At 40.4% G+C, this 19,244-nt stretch overlaps 1 protein-coding gene and 1 non-coding gene across 14 annotated transcripts in view; both read left to right on the top strand.

Moving 5' to 3' along the window:
* Window positions 1-19,244, top strand: part of NRCAM (neuronal cell adhesion molecule) — a 219,790-nt gene that overhangs the window by 186,116 nt on the left and 14,430 nt on the right. For 12 of the 13 annotated variants that reach the window (XM_078674305.1, XM_078674316.1, XM_078674310.1 and 9 more), the window contains one exon: window positions 7,705-7,783. In XM_078674305.1, coding sequence (XP_078530431.1) covers window positions 7,705-7,783 — 79 coding nt within the window. Of the gene's footprint in view, window positions 1-7,704; window positions 7,784-14,237; window positions 14,337-19,244 lie in introns of all 13 variants that reach the window. The other variant, XM_078674313.1, reaches the window with a different exon arrangement.
* LOC144781338 (5S ribosomal RNA) lies at window positions 17,847-17,965 on the top strand. The gene has a single exon (XR_013600958.1). It is a non-coding gene; the product is annotated as a 5S ribosomal RNA (ribosomal RNA).

Genomic DNA, 19,244 nt, shown 5'->3' with positions numbered 1-19,244 from the left:
GGAGCAAGCTTCTGGGTGAGTTATGTTCATGCCCCCTCCCTGAACAATATTCAAATAGTTCCAGGGGGTAGTCCTACCCACTTCTGGAGCAGTTCCTATTGCTTGACAGTAAACGATCCCACACTGCACCTCTCTTCCTGAATCCAACATGGCAGTACCAATCTCCATTTGGGAAGAGCCTTTGTGCCCACCCCATTGATGTGGTCAGAGAATTGGACAATTACTCATCTGTAGTCTCTTCAAACCAGTTCTGGAGGCAGCTTCTTTTCCACTAGAATTGGTGCTTACCTGAATGGGGAAGCAAAGAAGGGCCCTGTCCAAGTGTCAGTTAACATTGCCCTATGGCATGGTTGTCCTCTTTGAAGTTAATCAAAGTTCATGGTCCTAGCCCAGATGGTAATCCTGCTAGAGGAGAAACATCTTGCCACACCCAGAGGTTTATGTACTGCTCTGGGAGCAGTGTCACACCTCTTCAAGGGGGCTATTCAGCTGCCAGGTGACAGTTGAAACCTTATGCAAATGGCCTCCAGGTGCCTTTGTCAGGGAACAAGTAACCTTCTAAAAGTACCTTTTCCTTAATAGTTAGTATATATGGATTTTACTGCTAAATTGAAATTTGAATACTGTTAATGATAGTCTTTGAGTTCTATTTCTAGGGGTTTCCTGACCGAAATTTGCATTATTAAATGGAATAATGTAGCTGAATGTTTTCCTTATGGAACAGCAAGCTCTGCTACAGTGAACAAAGCTTTTGGGTTTTATTTCACTGTAAGGATATGTTTAACATTGAATATTTAAATGTTCTGCTTTAAATTATCATGCACCCTTCCATATGGGTAATATGGCTCACTTAGGGGAGACATATTAATATATAAAATGAAGATTTATGGCTCTGCAAAGGGGTTACAATGACCAAACTGAAATGTTCAGTTTCAAACTGCCCACAATAGCAGGCCTGCAGTCATGTTTGCAATTTCACTGTAGTGGGTTCCACAATGGATGCTTTAGCCCATAAGTAAGTTACAGGCCCTGGGCACACTTTGTGTCATATACTAGGACTTTTTGGTAAGTTAAATATGGCAAGTCGGAGAATAAGCAGCTTCAACATGTTTTAGGGGGGTCAGAGCGCATGCACGTGGCTGGTTAGCAGAGCCCCAGAGCATGGAGTCAAAAAAACAGCAGCATCAATCCATACAAAAGGGTGGTGTTCATACAAAAAGAGGCATTTTCCTACAGGATACCATATAGAGCAGATTAAAGTAGGGCTGAAACGCCTTACAAATTGACTGAGAATATAATAGCTGAGCTCCCCACACGTCTGCAGGAGTGCTCTCTTCAACATACTGAAGATGAACTAATTCATTATTCCATCAACATATAGATTTGTGGCTGTTGGATGCACAAACAACACAGGCGTGAATATGATTATAGTTTGTACATTTGACTAATAAAACAAATCTTTGACAACTCTCAAAAGCTTAACAAAATGCAATGTGACATGTTTTAGAGCTTCCTAGATTGAGTTACATTAGAGAAGGACTCGGACAGCTTTCTTGGATACCAGTTGAGTGGTGGATCTAATACATGATAGCTTTCCTGATGCTAAATAGGTTTTACCAAAGTCCAGAATATCTAAATAAAAGGAAGTTGCTCTCAACCCTAAAGAACTCACCAAATTAAATACGGCACTTCTATGTCTATAGCCAGTTCCACCAACAGCAGTAGCATCCTTGAAGCAGCAGCTCGTTAATCTGTCCTCTTCAAGCCTACTTGACACTTCTGACTCGCATCCTAAAAGTGCAGAACATGGTTTACCACATGTATTTGGATGATCCACTGTGCTATCTAGAGGAGGAGGACAGAAAGCAACGTAATTAGGTGGCTGAGTAGTCACTAGCATAAAGACCATACAATATAACAATTATTAGGTGGGCATACCTTCCTAGGCATCCTAGAGAGTCTAAGAGATTTTGAGACTTCAATTGCGAACATGAACTGCCTCGTGTGGAATTGTAGCCTATTTCACTTTCTGGTAGTGATCAAGCTGCCAACATAATGTTGAGAAGCAGTAATTGGCAGAATGCCTTCTCATTTGATTGGCGTTTTGAGTAGATACACTGTTGGCACACTACCTGCACTTGGATTGATTTGGAGAAATTACAACTTCTTAAACATATTTGTTGGATGAATTAAATTGTTGACGCAGGGGACGATGCAGTAATTGCTCAGACATGTTTCAGAAGTAATGTGAGGATCCCTTTGTTAGTGAGATGTTGAGAAAGGACGCCAAGGGTTTTGATGAGCTATCTGCCCAGTCGTTATTGTTATTGTTATTGAATATTTTGTAGCGCGCTCTATTACTCACGAGTATCCTGGCGCGAGGGGTGAATGTGCGAGGAGCAAAGAGGAGGGCGATGGGAGCGTTTAGATAATTAGGTTAAACAGATGGGTTTTTAGGCCTTTCTTGAAGTGGACTATATTCTGCATTATGCGGAGGTGGAGAGGAAGAGCATTCCAGGCTCTAGCTACCAAAACAGATAGAGATTGACCACCCAACCTGGCAAACTTAAATCTAGGCAGCACCATTCTACATTGGTTGGCAGATCTGAGGCAGCGGTTGGGAACATAAAGAGCAAAACGTTTCCTCAAGTAGTCTGGTCCGAGCTCATGCGTCGCTCTGAACGAGAGAACCAGCGCTTTAAAAAGGATTCGCTGTGCCACCGGAAGCCAATGGAGACTACGCAGGTGGGAGCGGACGCTAGACCTCCTAGGGATATTAAACAGGAGTCTAGCTACCGCGTTCTGAACCACCTGAAGCCGTTTGATCAAATAAGATGGTATACCGGTAAATAGGGCATTCGCGTAATCCAGCCTAGAGAGAATAAGGGCCCGCGACACTGTCTCTTTGGCATCTCTTGGCAGTAGGGGAAAAAATCTACGCAGGGCTTTGAGGGTTCCAAAACAGACGCCTGTGAGTTTTTTGATGTGGTCGTCGAACTTTAAATTATCTCCGAACCACACCCCCAAGTTCTTAGCTGGGCCACCCATAGATTTAGGACAGGGAATGTCATGTGGCCATAGAAGATCTCTGAAGTTACCGGGGAAGGTTCCATAAAAAAGGACCTCCGATTTGTCCTCGCTACACTTTAATTGAGCTAGTGCGAGCCAACGGAAGACAGAAGAGAGGCAATCATGAACAGCCGACGTATCCAGATTGTCACCTGGCCAGGTAAACAAAAGTTGGGTGTCGTCGGCGTAGGCCATCATTTTTGCCCCAAAATGTTCCGCCAAATAAATCAAAGGGGTCAGATAAACATTAAACAGCAGGGGGCTGAGTGTAGACCCCTGCGGTACTCCCGTGGAGAGCATCCTGGGCTGAGATGCATGTGGTGGCATCCAAACCTGCTGAGTCCTATTGGTCAAAAATGACGTCAGCCAGTCCAGGGCTAGATAGCAGAGAGTCTGGAGATAGCAGTCATGGTATAACATTGGCAAAATGGAATCACAAAGACCCTAGAAAGTTCATAAGGTTTTTAACCTCATTGTTGCATCTGAATCAGAAATAGGTTAAGAGGGAAAAACACTAATAAACAAATGATAGGGGTATAGCTTTGACTGGTGGTTTAAGATATAGAAGATAACCCATATTGGACATCATTCTTGTTAAGAAATCGAATATTCCACTTGTCACATTAAAGTGCAACCAATATAATTGTTTTACTCAGAATCAAGGCAAAACTGCAACTAAGAAAGGTTGTGACAAATTGTAGCATTGTCTGTATTTGTACGCAGCTCAGATGCCGATTTGTGATAAATGCCCCGGTACAGTATGGTGTGGACTTGCGGATGCGGTTGTGTGGTACTCTACACACACTTGAGAGTCTGCAGCATGCAGCAAACCGCAGAGGAAATGTCTTGTCTCCCATTTTTTAAAAACACATTTGTGGAACTCTAATCTTACCTCCTGTTACACGATTTTCTGCTTTTCAGAAAGCATCTTAAAATTTGGTTTTGGGTGTCTTTCTATGGGCAGATTTTTGATTGTTAAAAGGACAGTGGCTGCCAGTTGTGTTTATCGGTTGCCATGGATTAGGTGTATGCTGAATTTTTGTGTTTCTCATTTTAGTGTGTTTTAGGTATACTCTTTCAAACTGCACGGTGCTCGCATGCATTCATGGCTTGTTCTTGCTTAATTAAACAAGAAACTAATAAATATATAAAAACACTTATGTGGGAGATTATAGCACCTATCCCATAGCATCTGATGGAATATGTTAAAGTCGCTGAAATAAACTAAAAAGTTCCAATCAGTATCTAATATTAATATAATGTCACTGATGATACACCGTGCAATGATAATATAAACAAATATATATCGGAAAATACCCTGTGGACCACAAGTCTCAGAATGTATTCTAAACGAAAGAACGCAACAAAATTAAACGTTGTTTCATCTGAGATAATAATATTCTTGAATACATTTGTGGGCTTGCTTTCTGATATTGAGAATGCGACAAGAGGGAAATCTGTGCTAAGACAAATACCACAAAGGTCACAGCCCTTGGAATATAATTGACCGTTTGCCAGAGCTTGGAGCAGAACTAAACTTGTGAACAAAAACTATTGGTTTAAAGTCTTGGTTTGGGAAATTTAATTTAAAAAGGCTGCATCTGTTTTAAATACCGCAAAGCGAATATTTGGAGAGTAAATATTTGAACAATTGTCTTTTTGAGTCTCATTAAAATACCGACTTATCTATAATAGCAGATTTAGTCCTGCATTTATTGTACTACAGCTGGGTAACTGTAGAGAATGGGGATATTTTTTACTGTGGGGTTCTGAGTGAAATTATGTTGGCAATGAGAATGAAGCTCAAGTTGTCTCTGATATCACTCAGGACCCCCGGGTAAAACATTCCCTTTATCCACAATTACCCCGTCTACAATTTACTTTCATATATGCGCCCTCCACACTTTCATCCCCTGATAAGAAGAGTAGTACAGTAGTAGAGGACTAATGGGGGGAGACGTAGCCCACCTGCTGCCCCCAAAATGCTTTGTGCTAACCTTCCCTCCCACAAATATGAAAAATTACCTGCAGTACTAGGCCCACCACCACCCTTTGCATTACCTTTCCCTCCACTGCCATATGATAAATGAAATGGCCTGGTATCCTGCCACCCACCCAAACTACCATAATCATTACTCTCCCTTTAATACCTCAAGTCCTGGTGTCCAGCAATCCAGCCCTGAAACACCTGCATTACCCACCCAAACGCAAAACAAATGGATTCCTGCCATGCAGCCACATGATCCGCTCAAATCTACCCCTCCCACACCAAAACATAAATATATATTCCCATCACACTTCTGCGCCTTCACTTCCCCGAGTACCCACATTCTGCTCTCCCTGGAGCAGTGACTTGCACTGTGCTACTAGGTCAACACACATTTAAAATCGCTGTTATTGTGGGTGACAGCTAGCAATTGGTGCAAGCAGTGTACCACTTACGTTCTCCAGCCTTCTTTGGGTTTTTGGAACCCCATGAGAGGAGGAGAAGGTGGGTGAGACTACCAGCTGCAATTGGGTTTTTATATTCAGGTCTCTCCCAAGACCTTCTGATATAGCAATAGTGGGGAAAACATGTTTTCCCCACTATTTCTACATCACATTTCTATATAATCAGATTTCAGTTCTAGCTATGCAAGCTGATGGTTCTCAATGGGAGCCAAATATAACATTACATTTTGATAAGACATTGCAATAAAATCCAGGGGTAAGAGGTTGGATAGGAAATGCAAATTATTAATAAGTATGCAAATATTGCTTAAAAATCAACTCTACATTTCTGAAACATAAGCACAATGATAAGTTTGTATATATACTGTTGACGAAACACACTCTTGTAGTTTTCTTTAATGTGGACCCCGATTAATTAAACCATTTGAAATGCTTGAAGTCCCTCACTGTAGTCTATATTTTTTGTATTTAGCTCTGAATGCCTTTTCTGTACATTATAACTTTACAATTAAAAACCCAAAATATCAGAATTCTTTTTGTAGGGCAATGCCTCTTTGTGCACGATCACCCCCATTTTTTTGACTGATGCAACTGTTTCTTTTTTGACTCTGTGTACTTGAGCTTTGCTAGCAGTCCCCAGTGCAAGTGCTGTGACCCTTACAACATGTAGGAATTGGCTACACCTATAATTGGCATATTTACTTTACCTTTAAATCCCTTGTAGATTATACAAAGTATACCCAGGTTCTGTTAAGTAAATGTTCCAAGCCTCTTCTTTAATATTAATAATAAGTTACCCATAACTAAACCTTAAATATCCATAAGGTAGGGTGTATGGTATTTAAAGTAGGAAATAAATACGCTTAATGTTAAATATGTCCATACAATGAAAAGGCATCAAGCACTATTTTCACTGTAGATGGTTAGCTTAATTAAAGTTAAATAAGGTTATATCTTCTTAGGAAACAGATACGCAGTTAATTCTTGAGCCCTATAAAGTATGTATTACGAGCCCAAGTCATTCGTAAAGTTAGATTTGTAATAGATATTTCACATAGGATACTTTTTACCAGTCACCTTTTACCTACCTAAAGCCTCTGGAAACTAATTTGTGTGAGTGCCCAACTATCATTCAGAAGCTGAATCGCTCCTTTGATCAGGTATGAACTTGCTTCCAGAGCTGAGACAAGACAAAGGCCTTGGGTGTATCGAGGTGTTCTGTTCCTTTGACAGGATGACCATCTGGGCACTGCCCAGGAACTTAATTAACCTCAAAGTGACCTACCTTGTCACACGTAGTTGTAGTTAACACCTGTGCCTACCCTCTACTTTTTCCCTCTAGTAAGCCAGGCACAAATCCCGGTGGGATTGGTGCTGCTACCCCACCTGGTTTTGAATTACCACAAAGGAGGGGTTTCTAATTTCCCTGGCTACATCTCTAGGGTGAGCACAGAAGCTCTTCACAGGAAAAGTAAGGTTCTGCGATGTGAACTGCTGCAAATGTGGATAGGGTTAACCCTGGGAACTTTTTCCCTACTTATTAGGGAGTAGTCCGGAGGCACTACCACCCACAGTTTAGTGCCAGTCATAAAAGTGACTAAGTCTGAACATAGAAATCTTCTTTGGCCGAAGGCACCAAAAGTATCCGACTCATGAGAGGCCTTCCTTGGGTGAGAATTTAGAATTTTGAATTTCTCCCTCTCTGAGGTTTCCCACCAACCAGTTTCACCAGGATGTCTTTTAACAGTGACAATCTGTCCCCCAGGAACCCTTCTCCGCAGCGTGCTGCCTTGTCCCACTGAGGATTTTTAACTTCCATTCAGAGACTAACTAAGAAGGTAAATCTTCAAACTGGTAAATACCCCTGTCCGGTCTAGTGTGACTAATTGTGCAGTTGAATCTTTGCACCTTTTGGCACTATTTTCTGATAGAACTTTAAGATTGCATATACCCAGTTCCCATTCTTGGATTTTTGGGATTTTGTGTAATTTTGTTACCAACAAAGTCCACTAATGATGATCAATATCTGTCGGTGGAATGCATATGCATGTAGATCTGCCCTGTAGGATCATCAGTGGGCTCTGGTGGTAGTAATGAATCGTCTTGTAGAGAATATTCAGGACCCAGATATGTGAGGTCATGGAAAAGAGAGGGTTTATTTTAAATTAGGTTTCTTTTTCGTAGTGAAAGAAAAGGAAGATGCACATGCAGATCCAGAAATTCAGCCCATGAAGGAAGATGATGGAACTTTTGGTGAATACAGGTGAGAACATTATAACACCAGCTCTTTCTGTTTTCTTCTTACAGTGATTGTATAATATAAGAATTTGTAAAACCTATTTGCTCTTAGAGGGAAAACTAACAAAAATAGGGTTTTCTAAACTTACATATGAATATGATCTATTTTACAAATATGTATTATGGATGAGGAAAACACATAAGTGACACAATAACCACAACTCTCACAAATCACAAAAAATCAAGAAGGCATGATCATTTAGAAGTCAAACTGTCACATGGTACTAAGCTCATTCAGGTATTCAGTATTATAAACTAGGCTCAAAGTCATTGTTTTAATAACAAATGCTGATGGTTTGTAATAACATAAAATCACATTTTTAGATGATGTCTTCCAGGGTGAATGCTTCCCATTTTTTCTATGTTGAAGGCTTTGCTGCATGTTTTGTACGTGTAGGATTTATCAATGAAACATTGACATAAGGCAATTCTGGAGCACAGCAACAGAGGTTCCAAATGTTCTCGAGAGGATTCCTTAAACACGTTATTTATTGCGCATGTTGATCCCTGGCAACAAATATACCTCAGAATCATTTGTATTTCTTCACAACTTTCTGAAAATAATACAAAATGTGAAGGAGTAAGAAAATATAGATTCCCTAAGCCTATTGGGTCATCCTTTGTATTAAATTATTTAAAGAAAATATCACAAATTGATCACCACTGAACAACGGGGTTTCTCCATCATTACTAAAACAGAATGATCTCTTCTTAGTTTCCTTTGACATCATTCAGCTGTTACAAAGTTTTGCAGTTGAGCTGTTGATGACACAACAGAGCCAATATATCTTGCATTGTGTACAGTGAGGAAAGTGGCCTCCTACAACATCTTACTGCTTAATATAAAATAAAGCAGTGCTTGACAGTTGCAGGAACAGACAGGCTCCAGCTGTCTGAAACTCTTATTTTAAAAAAACGTATATCACCTCTTATTAGTAAAAGCGTATTTAAAGGCTATTTACACTTCTCATTAGGAAGCAGGAACAGCATGATGTAGAACAGTGGTTCCCAAACTTTTGACTCCTGAGGACCCCCATTGAGTCACCACTGGAAGCCGGGGACCCCAAGCAATTTGTATGAGTTAAATTTCAAACATTAAAACAATAATTCGAAAAAATACACACGTGTGCTCACAAAACAAATACTCAAAGTACTAAGGGTTTTGGGGCCAGATGTACGACCATTTCATTTAGTGCCTCGCAATTGGCGACACATTGCGAGTGGCAAATTGCGAGTCGCTAAATGAAATGTACAACAGTGTGTTTAACACTGTTTGGGATTCCCAATGGGGTCGCAAATTACGAGGTTCATTAATATTAAGGAGCCTCTCGCAATTTGCGAGCCCATTGGGAATGCCTGCCCTCCCAGAGATGGTGGCCTGCTGGGCTCTGCAGGCCACCATGTCTCGGACTGCTTTTAAATAAAGCAGTTTTTTTGAAAAAAATGCAGCCTGTTTACCATGCATTTAAAAAAAAAAGAAAATGAAACGTTTTCGTTTCATTTTCTAAGGGCAGGACAGAGGTCGCTGGGGCCACTGCCTGCCCGTAAAAAATTATTTTGCATGCATTTGCAATGGGGAAGGGGCCCCCTGGGGACCCCTTCCCATTTGTGAATGCATTACCATCTACTTGAAGTAGGTGGTAATTGTGACTGTTTTGCGACCGCAAAACATTTGTACATGGTTTTGAGACTCGCTATTTGGAAGGGAATGCCCCTTCCAAATAGCAAGTTGCAAAACCTATTTGAAAGTCGCAAACAAATTGTGACTCGCGAAATAGGCTATGTACATGGCCCAATAGGTTTTTGCATGCGCAAACGGGTTCGCGAACCCGTTCGCGCATATAAAAACAGATCGTACATCTGGCCCTTAGTATTTTATATTGAAGTAATAGCCCCACTGTCACATGTATTTCATTTGTTTTATAGCATCTCTCATATCATTGTAGGATGTCAGAGCACTTTTACATCACACACATATGGAGACATTGAATCATACATGTAAATCAGTGTGTATATAAAATGTTTAAAGAGTGCTTGGTCTGGAAAAGCACAAATTCAGGATTCAGAACATAACAGTGGCTAGCATTAACTTTAACATTAAAAATGTATTTCCACCCAAATATATCATTTTAGCAGCATCAGGGTAATGAATAACTGGGACAAAATATAAGTTACTAACTGGTACCATGCAGTTTGCAAGCAGCTATTTGATGACAGTTTATAGGTCCCTCTGCTAGATTACGATTGTCACATATGAAGTGCACAGTAACAAAAGAAACTCTGTGACAAAAGCAGTAACCACAAACCTAGGCACATAAAATACTGCTTTTTAAGATGCATGTTACACGTTCTTTGCAGTAGGCACATTAACCCTCTGTGCTACATTAGTTAAATCAAAGCTGCCACTGAACAAAACTCTCCTCGCTCTCCAGCAGGTACATTAATCACTGGCATTCTCTTGACACTTTTATTGTTGCTGGAAAGCTGCTAATTATACAAGAAACGTTTCTGTGCTTTTAAAACTGTTGCCTACGGACCCCCTGGGAATGTGTCACGGACCCCTGGGGGTCCGCGGACCACAGTTTGGGAAACACTGATGTAGAAGATCATCAGCAATTTCCTCCTTCACATCATGCACTGGAACCATGTACATTTGAGCTGTTCCAATTGTCTTGTGTGGCATACCTCTTTAAAACCTCAAATTGAGGAGTTTGCTTACCTTATATTCCACAGCTCCTTACTTCGAATGTTTTCGCATCCAGTGGCAGGACAACAGAATCCAAAAAGTAAATTGTACACACATGCCTGGCAAAACAGCATGAACATGCTTGCTATGTGTGTCATTTTTGACTTACTAGATTCCAGTGATGTTCTAGTTTTGCTAAAATTCAACAACCACTAGAAGCAAACACATAATACACATATTGCACAATGGATATAGTACACACAAAATGTAGCTCTACTGTTGCTGTAAATATTATCTAGAGACCTTTTTAAATAAATATAAATCCAACAGCATCGGCATGAAACCAGAAAAATAGCACCTGGGGTACGTTTCCTATGCTACTTGCAAATTCCATCGTTGAATGAACCTCTTATGGTGAAATGAAATATGAACATCACTCAAGTAACATATGGATGCTACAAATCACCTGCAATCATTAGGGTGACATATAGTTACACACATTATAATATAAAAATATTTATTCAAATGTCTTAATAAAAACAACATTTTAATTCAATAAATTATTTTACTCTACCACCATCTCAATCTGATTTGCAACAATCGTGTACTCTTTTATCTCACAAATCATCATTTAAATGTTCCTTATTTATTGATCTTCCATGTGACTGGTCCTTGACCAGTCCCAGAGACCAACGTGTTAGTTATGAAGTGCCTCTTGGCATGTCGGAAAACAAACCTATTTATTTTTTACCAGCCTAATATAAGATGGTGTTGTGGATGAGTAAGACTAACGTTCAACGGATCCCAGCAGTCTTGCTGCGTCTCAAAAGAAGCAGAAGTATATATATTTTTAACTCGACATCTCACATAACACTACTGTTTCAGAACAACTGTATGACATTGCTTTTTGCACTCTGTTCAAATTCCCATAATTCCATTGCGTATTTGTATCAGTGGAATTGAGTGCTTAGATAAATCAAAAGACAGTGGCCAACATGGACATAGTCAGTGGGAAGCATTCCTCTTTGAAAATAATGTCACTTCCTGCTGCATCCGCGCCATAAACCTAATTTAAACTCATTGCCTTGTGAGACATGCTTGCCTAATAACACTCATGAAGGACTTTGTCCTAAATATTCTTTGCTCTGGTTCTGTGAGTTTTGCTTCTCCTTAGCTCTTCATTTGGATTAATCAATCAAGTTATTTTGTAATATCCCCTTCCAGGAAAAGTTCTGTTATTCAGTTCTTGATATGATTTAAATATAGGCACATTATTTTTTTATTTGCTAGAGATGAACAGTCTAGATCTGCTAGATCTAATTGAGACTTGGTTTTGCTGTGACTCTTAAATCTTTCAGATATGAAAATATCTTTGATAATCATAGAAAAAAGCGGCTGGCTATTTCTGTGGGTTCATTGAAACTTTAAATAGCACCTCCACGTCCATAGACCTCATCATTTCATTTAAAATGTTAGCACTTACCTACGTTATGGCATCCCCACCATATCTCTCGAGCTGGCCGAGTAATGAGTAGGTCTTATGTTATGGCAAGGCAGCCATGGCTGTACTGACGTTAATAGTGTTAACATACCCTCCGCCTGTTCCTCGAAGGAGCTAGTAAGCCCTCCAAATTGGGATGGTCTACCAATACGGTACCTCATTGTTAGGTTGCTTTAAGTGCTTGATTCACATCTGACACTAATACTGGATCCAACCACTGCGTAAATAGTATTAACTTGGTCCTGATGAATTGCCACGTGATCCTCAAGACACATTAGGCAAGAAACATGTCGACCACCATTCCGTCGCCACCACTTTCCATAATCTCAGTGGTGGCACACCTTTTCTGATTTTAATTGAGACCAATGGGCTCGCTGAATAAATTGGATTTTTAGTACCACTGTGCCTCATTTTAGCTCTTTTTGCACAATTCCCTGCACACCTTGCACCCACATCTACACTACGAGGCCCTATACCCAGACTGCACCCAAAAGCTTGGGATGAAAAGATCCCCTCATAGGGTGCCCGTCAGGCATTGCAGCGCCGGCTTGACAAGGAGCATGTCCTATGATGAAGCATGACACCCAGGGCTCCATGTGAAGGCTCCAAATCCCAAAGTGGAGACACCCTGCCTCCACCAGAGGGTTAGGGTGTTGGACCGACCAAGCCTCTTCCTCTTCTTCTCTCTCCAAGGAACTGCGTACCATATCCGCTTACCTCCACCTCATCAAAATACCTAATTTGTTCATTTATAACATCAAAGTCTGCGGTTCTGTTAATTGAAGACCTGTTTGCTGTTATGATGCCATTAACAATAAATTACAAAGGTCTTACTCTCTGTATTGATTTTAAAGTATGTTTTGATTATGCCTAGTGCCATTACATAAATCTACACAATCTCATTGAACTTTGACCAAGAGCCACATTTAAAATTTGGTGGACGAATTAATTCATCACAACCTGCCAGATATCCTAGCCGCCTTATTACAAGTGCCATAGGATATAATGCACTTGTAGTAGGGCAGTCAGGATATCTGTCACGTTTGAGATGGCATACCCATCCGCTAAACTCTACACCAGGCCCCAACTCTTGTATCCTCATAAGCTACATACATGGATATTTCACAGAACCTATGGTCCAAGAGTCAGAAGTCCCAGCATTCATTTTGCCAGATAATTCACCAGTTTGCTCATTGATTACACTACCAGATGCCAGAAACAATAGCTGTGGAGGAATGCAAAAAAACTTGTCCATAGAAGATTTACATGATTAAATGTAGTGGACTGATTTGTGAAAGTTAGCTGACCAAAAAGTTTATGGAACCTCTGTTGGAACTATTATAAAAATAAATTTGTAAAACTCATCAATTAACACAATATTCAGCTAAAGAGAATAGGGCAGCTTTGAAAGTGGATCTAAGGAAGACTATATTAGATGACCTTGAGGGGATATAAACATATTCTAAGAAATACAAAAATCAGTCCTTAGACATTCAATACAAACTCCTCTTTAGGTAAAAGAAGAAACAAATGTATGTATAATGAACTTTAGAAGCCTTATGCCTTTGGTAGGAACTAGCTAAGATTATAAAGGACATTATACGTCCAATTGCCTTTGCAAGTTTTGCATTTGCATCTCAGTCTCTGCAATAGCTTAAGCAACTGTTTTGTAGAAAAAATAAAGTCTATACATTATAATTCATGACTAATAAGACATGCATGCTTTGGATGGTGACTGTCCTGAATTTTAATCACTCACACGCTGGTTAGGTCATGCCACGTGAAAGTCCCTGCAGGACTGTTTTGCTTCTTCCCCATCCCAACAATTCCGACATGTTAAGAGCCCTTTATTCACAGCAAATAGCCTGACTCTCCATTGGAACGTTTCCACCATCAAAATGGCAACAACTGCTTCTACTGAGCTTGTCTCACGTGCTTGCTCTATTTTGCCACTATGTAATATTGTGACCGTTGTGGGAATATAGTGCCATCATCAGTGACCTTCATGGTTGTAATACAACTCCTAAAGATGCTCAGTTTGATGACCACTGCACTATTTCACATCAGACTAACATAATAGGACATTTGGAAGGGGTTATAGTACATACATTCTTATTTGCACAATCTCTGAGACTTGTAATGAAACCACTGTTTTCTGTATTGTTTTAACAATAAATTTTATGAAGTGTTTGCTGAACTTTGAAAGTGTGTGTTTTGAATCTTCCATTGCAGTGTGTACAATAGAAAGAAGGAATCTGTTTTGACACGGCCAGTTATCTGTGTAACAGAAAACGATTGCATTCAGAACTAAGGACACATATCAAAGTCAAGGTCAATAAATTCTACTTTCTTGCAGCTGGAAGGTTCCTGGGTAACACAGTGCCTTATACTATTATCTGCACTACAGCAGAATATCTCATACACCTATATATTGACCTCATCATTTTTATCACTCCAATACTATCAATTCAATTTCCATTGCCATACAAGAATCTCAAATTCAAATCTGTCACGTTTGAATTAAATCAAAATGGTGACAAAATATGCCCTCTGTGTGATTTTTCTAGCATGCATAAAGATCACAATTTGAGAGGCAGTCAAAGCTTCCATTTTTATGATCTATAATTTGTATCCCACTTAGCAAATGCAAATCATACATACAAATTCCATTTTCAATTTGAGTTTGCAAGAAGCTAATCTTCTTCCATGTTACAGTAGTCATCACTGTAACATGCATTAAACCCTCACGCTTTGCAATTCCCAGAACCAGCTCTGATCAACAAGACATTTATTTGTTGTCAGTAGTTATTGGAACTCAAAGCTTACCTCATATTTTCGTTCTTGTGTGTGCTTCTAATCATCGGTAACGATTCTGAATAAATAAAAGTTAACCATTTGCACATTTAGAACAAAATAATAAAGAATATGTTGAAAAATATTTTTAGTTTGAATAACTGCTAACATACTGTATAGGCATGGTAGAGGCATGTTACACTTTGTCAAGCAACCAAAAGGCATATTAATTTCAATAAAACTAAAGACACAAGTGAGAAGTTTAGAAAAGATATTGACTTACTGGGTTGACTTATTTTCATATACAGTGCTTTAACCCTTGCCCAGGCCTCCCACCACCAGCGCTTGATTTGTAAAAAGATTAGGCCAGGGACTTTCTCGGAATTCCACCTCAGCCTGCACCACGCTTTGCCCCTGCCAGTGCCGTCAATGACAGTACCAACCTAACACCTAACCATCACACTCCTAACAGTGTGACAATTCAGATTATTTTAGGCCACACACACCTATAACAAAGGTGTGAGAGGCTGATATTATTTATTTTCAATACCTTTTGATTTCATCAGTACGGTTGTTGTGCTAATTTCAATATTAAACAGACAGCGCCACCATGTGGTGGGCTGTCACTAGAGCACCAGAAAACACTGGCTCAAATTAAGCACTGCCCACCACACTTAGGCTAAGATAAACTACTAACTAAGAGACTAACAATTTCTCTTAGGATTCCCAGTTCACATTGAGACTAGCAGGCTGAGCAAAAGTGTCTCCTAAAAACTGATTAAAGGACTCCACATAATCAAATGCCACAATACAATAGCACAGAGATACAAAAATAACAGGACTGCTTTAAAATAAAGTAGATGGAATACAGAAAGTTGTCAAAATTCACCAACCATAATACATGAAGAATGATATTGGAATAGAGTGCAATGTGCTCAATAAATGTTTTAGTGATAAGGGACTAGTTTCTCTGAATTTATGAAGATCAATGGAAGAAGTGTCTGTGGTTAGCTTGGACAAAACACATCCTTTGCTTCTTTTGCGTTGGAGGTTTCACTTATAGAACTTAACTACGTTCAAACTTTGAGCCCCAATTAGAGTTTGGCAGACACAGACTCCATCATAAATGTGACATTTCTGCTGTATTACGAGTGCCATTGATAATAATGTAATACAGTGGAAGGGACATCCGCCATGTTTGCAGTGGAGTACCCTATGAGCCAAACTCTAAATAAATCCTTGAATCTCAGAAGTAATAAAAAAAGAAAAGGAGAAGTCCTCTACATGGAATACTGCTCAAGATTCTCAATACTCAGCCGAACAGTAAATTTTCTCCTGCCAAATAAAGTTAGATTTTGAATTAGCTTTAGTAATGTTGCTTAAGCACAGAGATTTGTTTATTGAGTGCCAAAATATAATACAGATGAGTTACAATTTTCATGTCAAAACATAAAGAACGAACCCACTACCAACTCAGCGTTGGTTGTTTTCAGTCTCTTCATCCATCTGAAAGAAGGATTCCTTAGGGTATTTTAAAAGAGCCCTCACTCACCAAACTAGTTAGTGACGTGGTTCATCACTGGATTCCCACCCTGGGTGCCAAATGCTCCCAGGGTGTGCTTTGATGCCAGATTTACTGCAGAGCTGGGGATTTTGGAGGTACGTGAAGTGCAAGTGATTTAAAATTGTCTCAAGGTCTACCATATGATCTGGAGCTGTATTTAGTGGTGACCTTGGGCTAGTTAAAAAAACGTGGGGGATTTTTTTGGATTTTAATGGTCCTTTTATATCCCTTGTTGTGTGGTCAGCATGTTTCAGCCACTTACCATGTGCCCATAAGAGTCAACATGGCTTTCGCAGGACCAACAAATGTGTAATGCGCATGCACCCTAAGGCACATGCTGCAAGATTCTGTTGTTGAACTTGCATATCAAGAATCGCCTCTTGAGACTCTACCTGTTGGGATGAAACGATTCAAATACTCCGGAGAGAGAAAGCTTTTAGTCACGTTGGCAGTATATTATATGTTTGCAGACCTGGAAACCTGGCATAAGCCCTTTTGGGGCAAAACAGCAGGCATCCACTAGTTCAATACGTGCTGGACCCTCCAGCGAGCTTATCACATTTAGCCAATGCATGCTTATTCCTGCTATGGCTCTTTCTCAAGCCATGCCCATTTAAGAGATGGTGACGGTGCAATATATTCTGCTTTCATACAAAGGCTTGAATCAAGGCTGTGCTGTTAGAGCCCCAGGCATGGCCAATATCTTTGTCAGCACTGTGGGCGCATTTAGGGCTCCAAGCAACGTTTCACACCGGCAAACGTACATGGATCCACCACACCGCGCATGCAGGTACTGGACAAACCCCAGCAGTTAATGACACTATATACTTCGTGTTGAGTCGTCACCGGAACGTGCATAGGCACTGGGATACTTCAGATACTTCACCCTGGACAGATAACAGGCGCCACCGCTAGCCCTGCTCACCCACCGGGAGGCGCGGAGCAGGGACACCGAGCCAGGAGAGCCGCTGAAGCTGGACTGTTGTGGCAGTTTTGGAGCTCTGCCATTCCTCGTGGTTTCCCGCGATTACAGTGCTGAGCAGGCGGGCTGCGTTCTCAGCACCGATTCGTAAAAGAACTTCCCTCCCCAGAGTTCCGGCGGGAGCAGGAGGGCGTGTGAGCATCAGCTGCTGAGCGGTAGTCTCTGCAACCCCCGGCACATAGAGAAGTGTCCCGAGCAGTGTGCCTTAGAGGCCAGTACGAAGCAAGTGCCAAGAGGCCAGTGCGAAGCAAAGCTAGGCGCTTGTTAAAAATGCCACGCTGCTTGTCTGTTGCGGCTAGTGCCGATCCCTAAAGAAGGGAGGTCCTAGCATGTGCCAAAGTGTAAAATAAGAAAGTGCAAGACAGGGCTGTGCTTGGCTATGTGCAGGAAGTTTGAAATGGAGGGAAGATGTTAAAGGGAAATGTGCAAAGGTACTTGAGGGTAGCCTAGTGACGACACGCGGTCTGCGTCAGCACAAGAGGCCTGAACTAGCATCCCCGATGCCTACGGCCATACCACCCTGAATGCGCCCGATTTCGTACGATCTCGGAAGCTAAGCAGTGTCGGGCCTGGTTAGTACGTGGATGGGAGACCGCCTGGGAATACCAGGTGCTGTAGGCATTTTTCCACTCACTGACACCAGGTGCTGCTCATCCCTTGCACAATCATACTTAATCTTCCTCGCTAGTAGCACTTTAAAAAAATTCTGCTCTCCTCTTTTATTTTTTATTTTTATTAATATAGAAACCGCCATTGAGTTAAAAAAAATGCCTGGCCCTTAACTTTAAACTCGAAAACTGAAAGTAAATAAAGAAAACCTTTGCCCTAAGACAGGACAGAGGAGCTGGGGAGCTGCTGCAAGCTGCTGCTGATGGGCTGCGCACTTTTGCCCTAAGACAGCACACAGGACTAAGGTTTTTCTTCTGCTTGTTGGAGGAACGCTGCTGCAAGCTGCTGCAAGTCATTAATAGTCCTTGATAGGGGTTGGCAAGCATGAAGAAAACCAGCCTTGTTGCAGTAATGTGCAATAATGTGCTGCATCGCTAAAGACTTATAAGGTCCCAGAAGGCGAGACCAATTACATTGAAAAAGCTTGTTTTAAAAGAGAATAATGTTTTTTCCAATTTCAGCTTTTCCGTTTGTAGTATTTTCCAATGTTAATTATTATTTTCTTCATCCGGTTTGAAATTGTGTTATATGTTGGTACGCAGGTTTGTGGGATCGTTGCGTCTTTCCTGGTTGTTGGATCCAGTAGGGCTTCCCCATTCTGGTTTTCTTCTTGTTTGTATGTCTTCTTTATTATGTTATCATATTATCTGTTGATGCCCAGCCTTAATGGCAGAGCAAAAAAGGCTGTTGTGACAGTTTTTTATTAGAAATACTATACGAACATGTCAGCAAGCCTGTCTCCAAGCAGACAATTTGATATTTTGTGGAAAAAGTCCTGAAATTCATGTCTATTTCTGCGTCCAAGAATGAGCTGTAATTGTTATTGTCAGTGGCATAAGTAGTGCACAGGTGGTCTATTTAAATTGATTTAGGAAAAAGGGAAAATAAGGAAAAAATTATGATATGAAGTGGTCTTAATTAGTATGAATTTTAAAGGTTTTATTCCGAACCATGAACATTATAGTTGCGTATGATTAACTATGCTAAACCAGGTTGTTTTTTTACTTTCGTCATAAGATATTTAAAAAATGAAATAGGTGAGTTATTAAAGGCATGTAACACATTTATTTCATAGTTGGTGGTCTACAGTTGTGGATCAGTTTTACAGAACACATGACTTAGGTTAACGATTTTTTACTTGAGGCCAAATGAAGTAAATCTTGGGAGTTCAAATTGATTGAAGGCGCATTTCATGAATTTATTTAGTGATGATGTTTTATTTGGCAATTAT

Source organism: Lissotriton helveticus, chromosome 1_1 (assembly GCF_964261635.1).
Source record: "Lissotriton helveticus chromosome 1_1, aLisHel1.1, whole genome shotgun sequence".
NCBI lineage: Eukaryota > Metazoa > Chordata > Amphibia > Caudata > Salamandridae > Lissotriton > Lissotriton helveticus.
The sequence above is the reverse complement of the archived record's forward strand: the minus strand, read 5'-3'. Positions and strand labels throughout refer to the sequence as shown.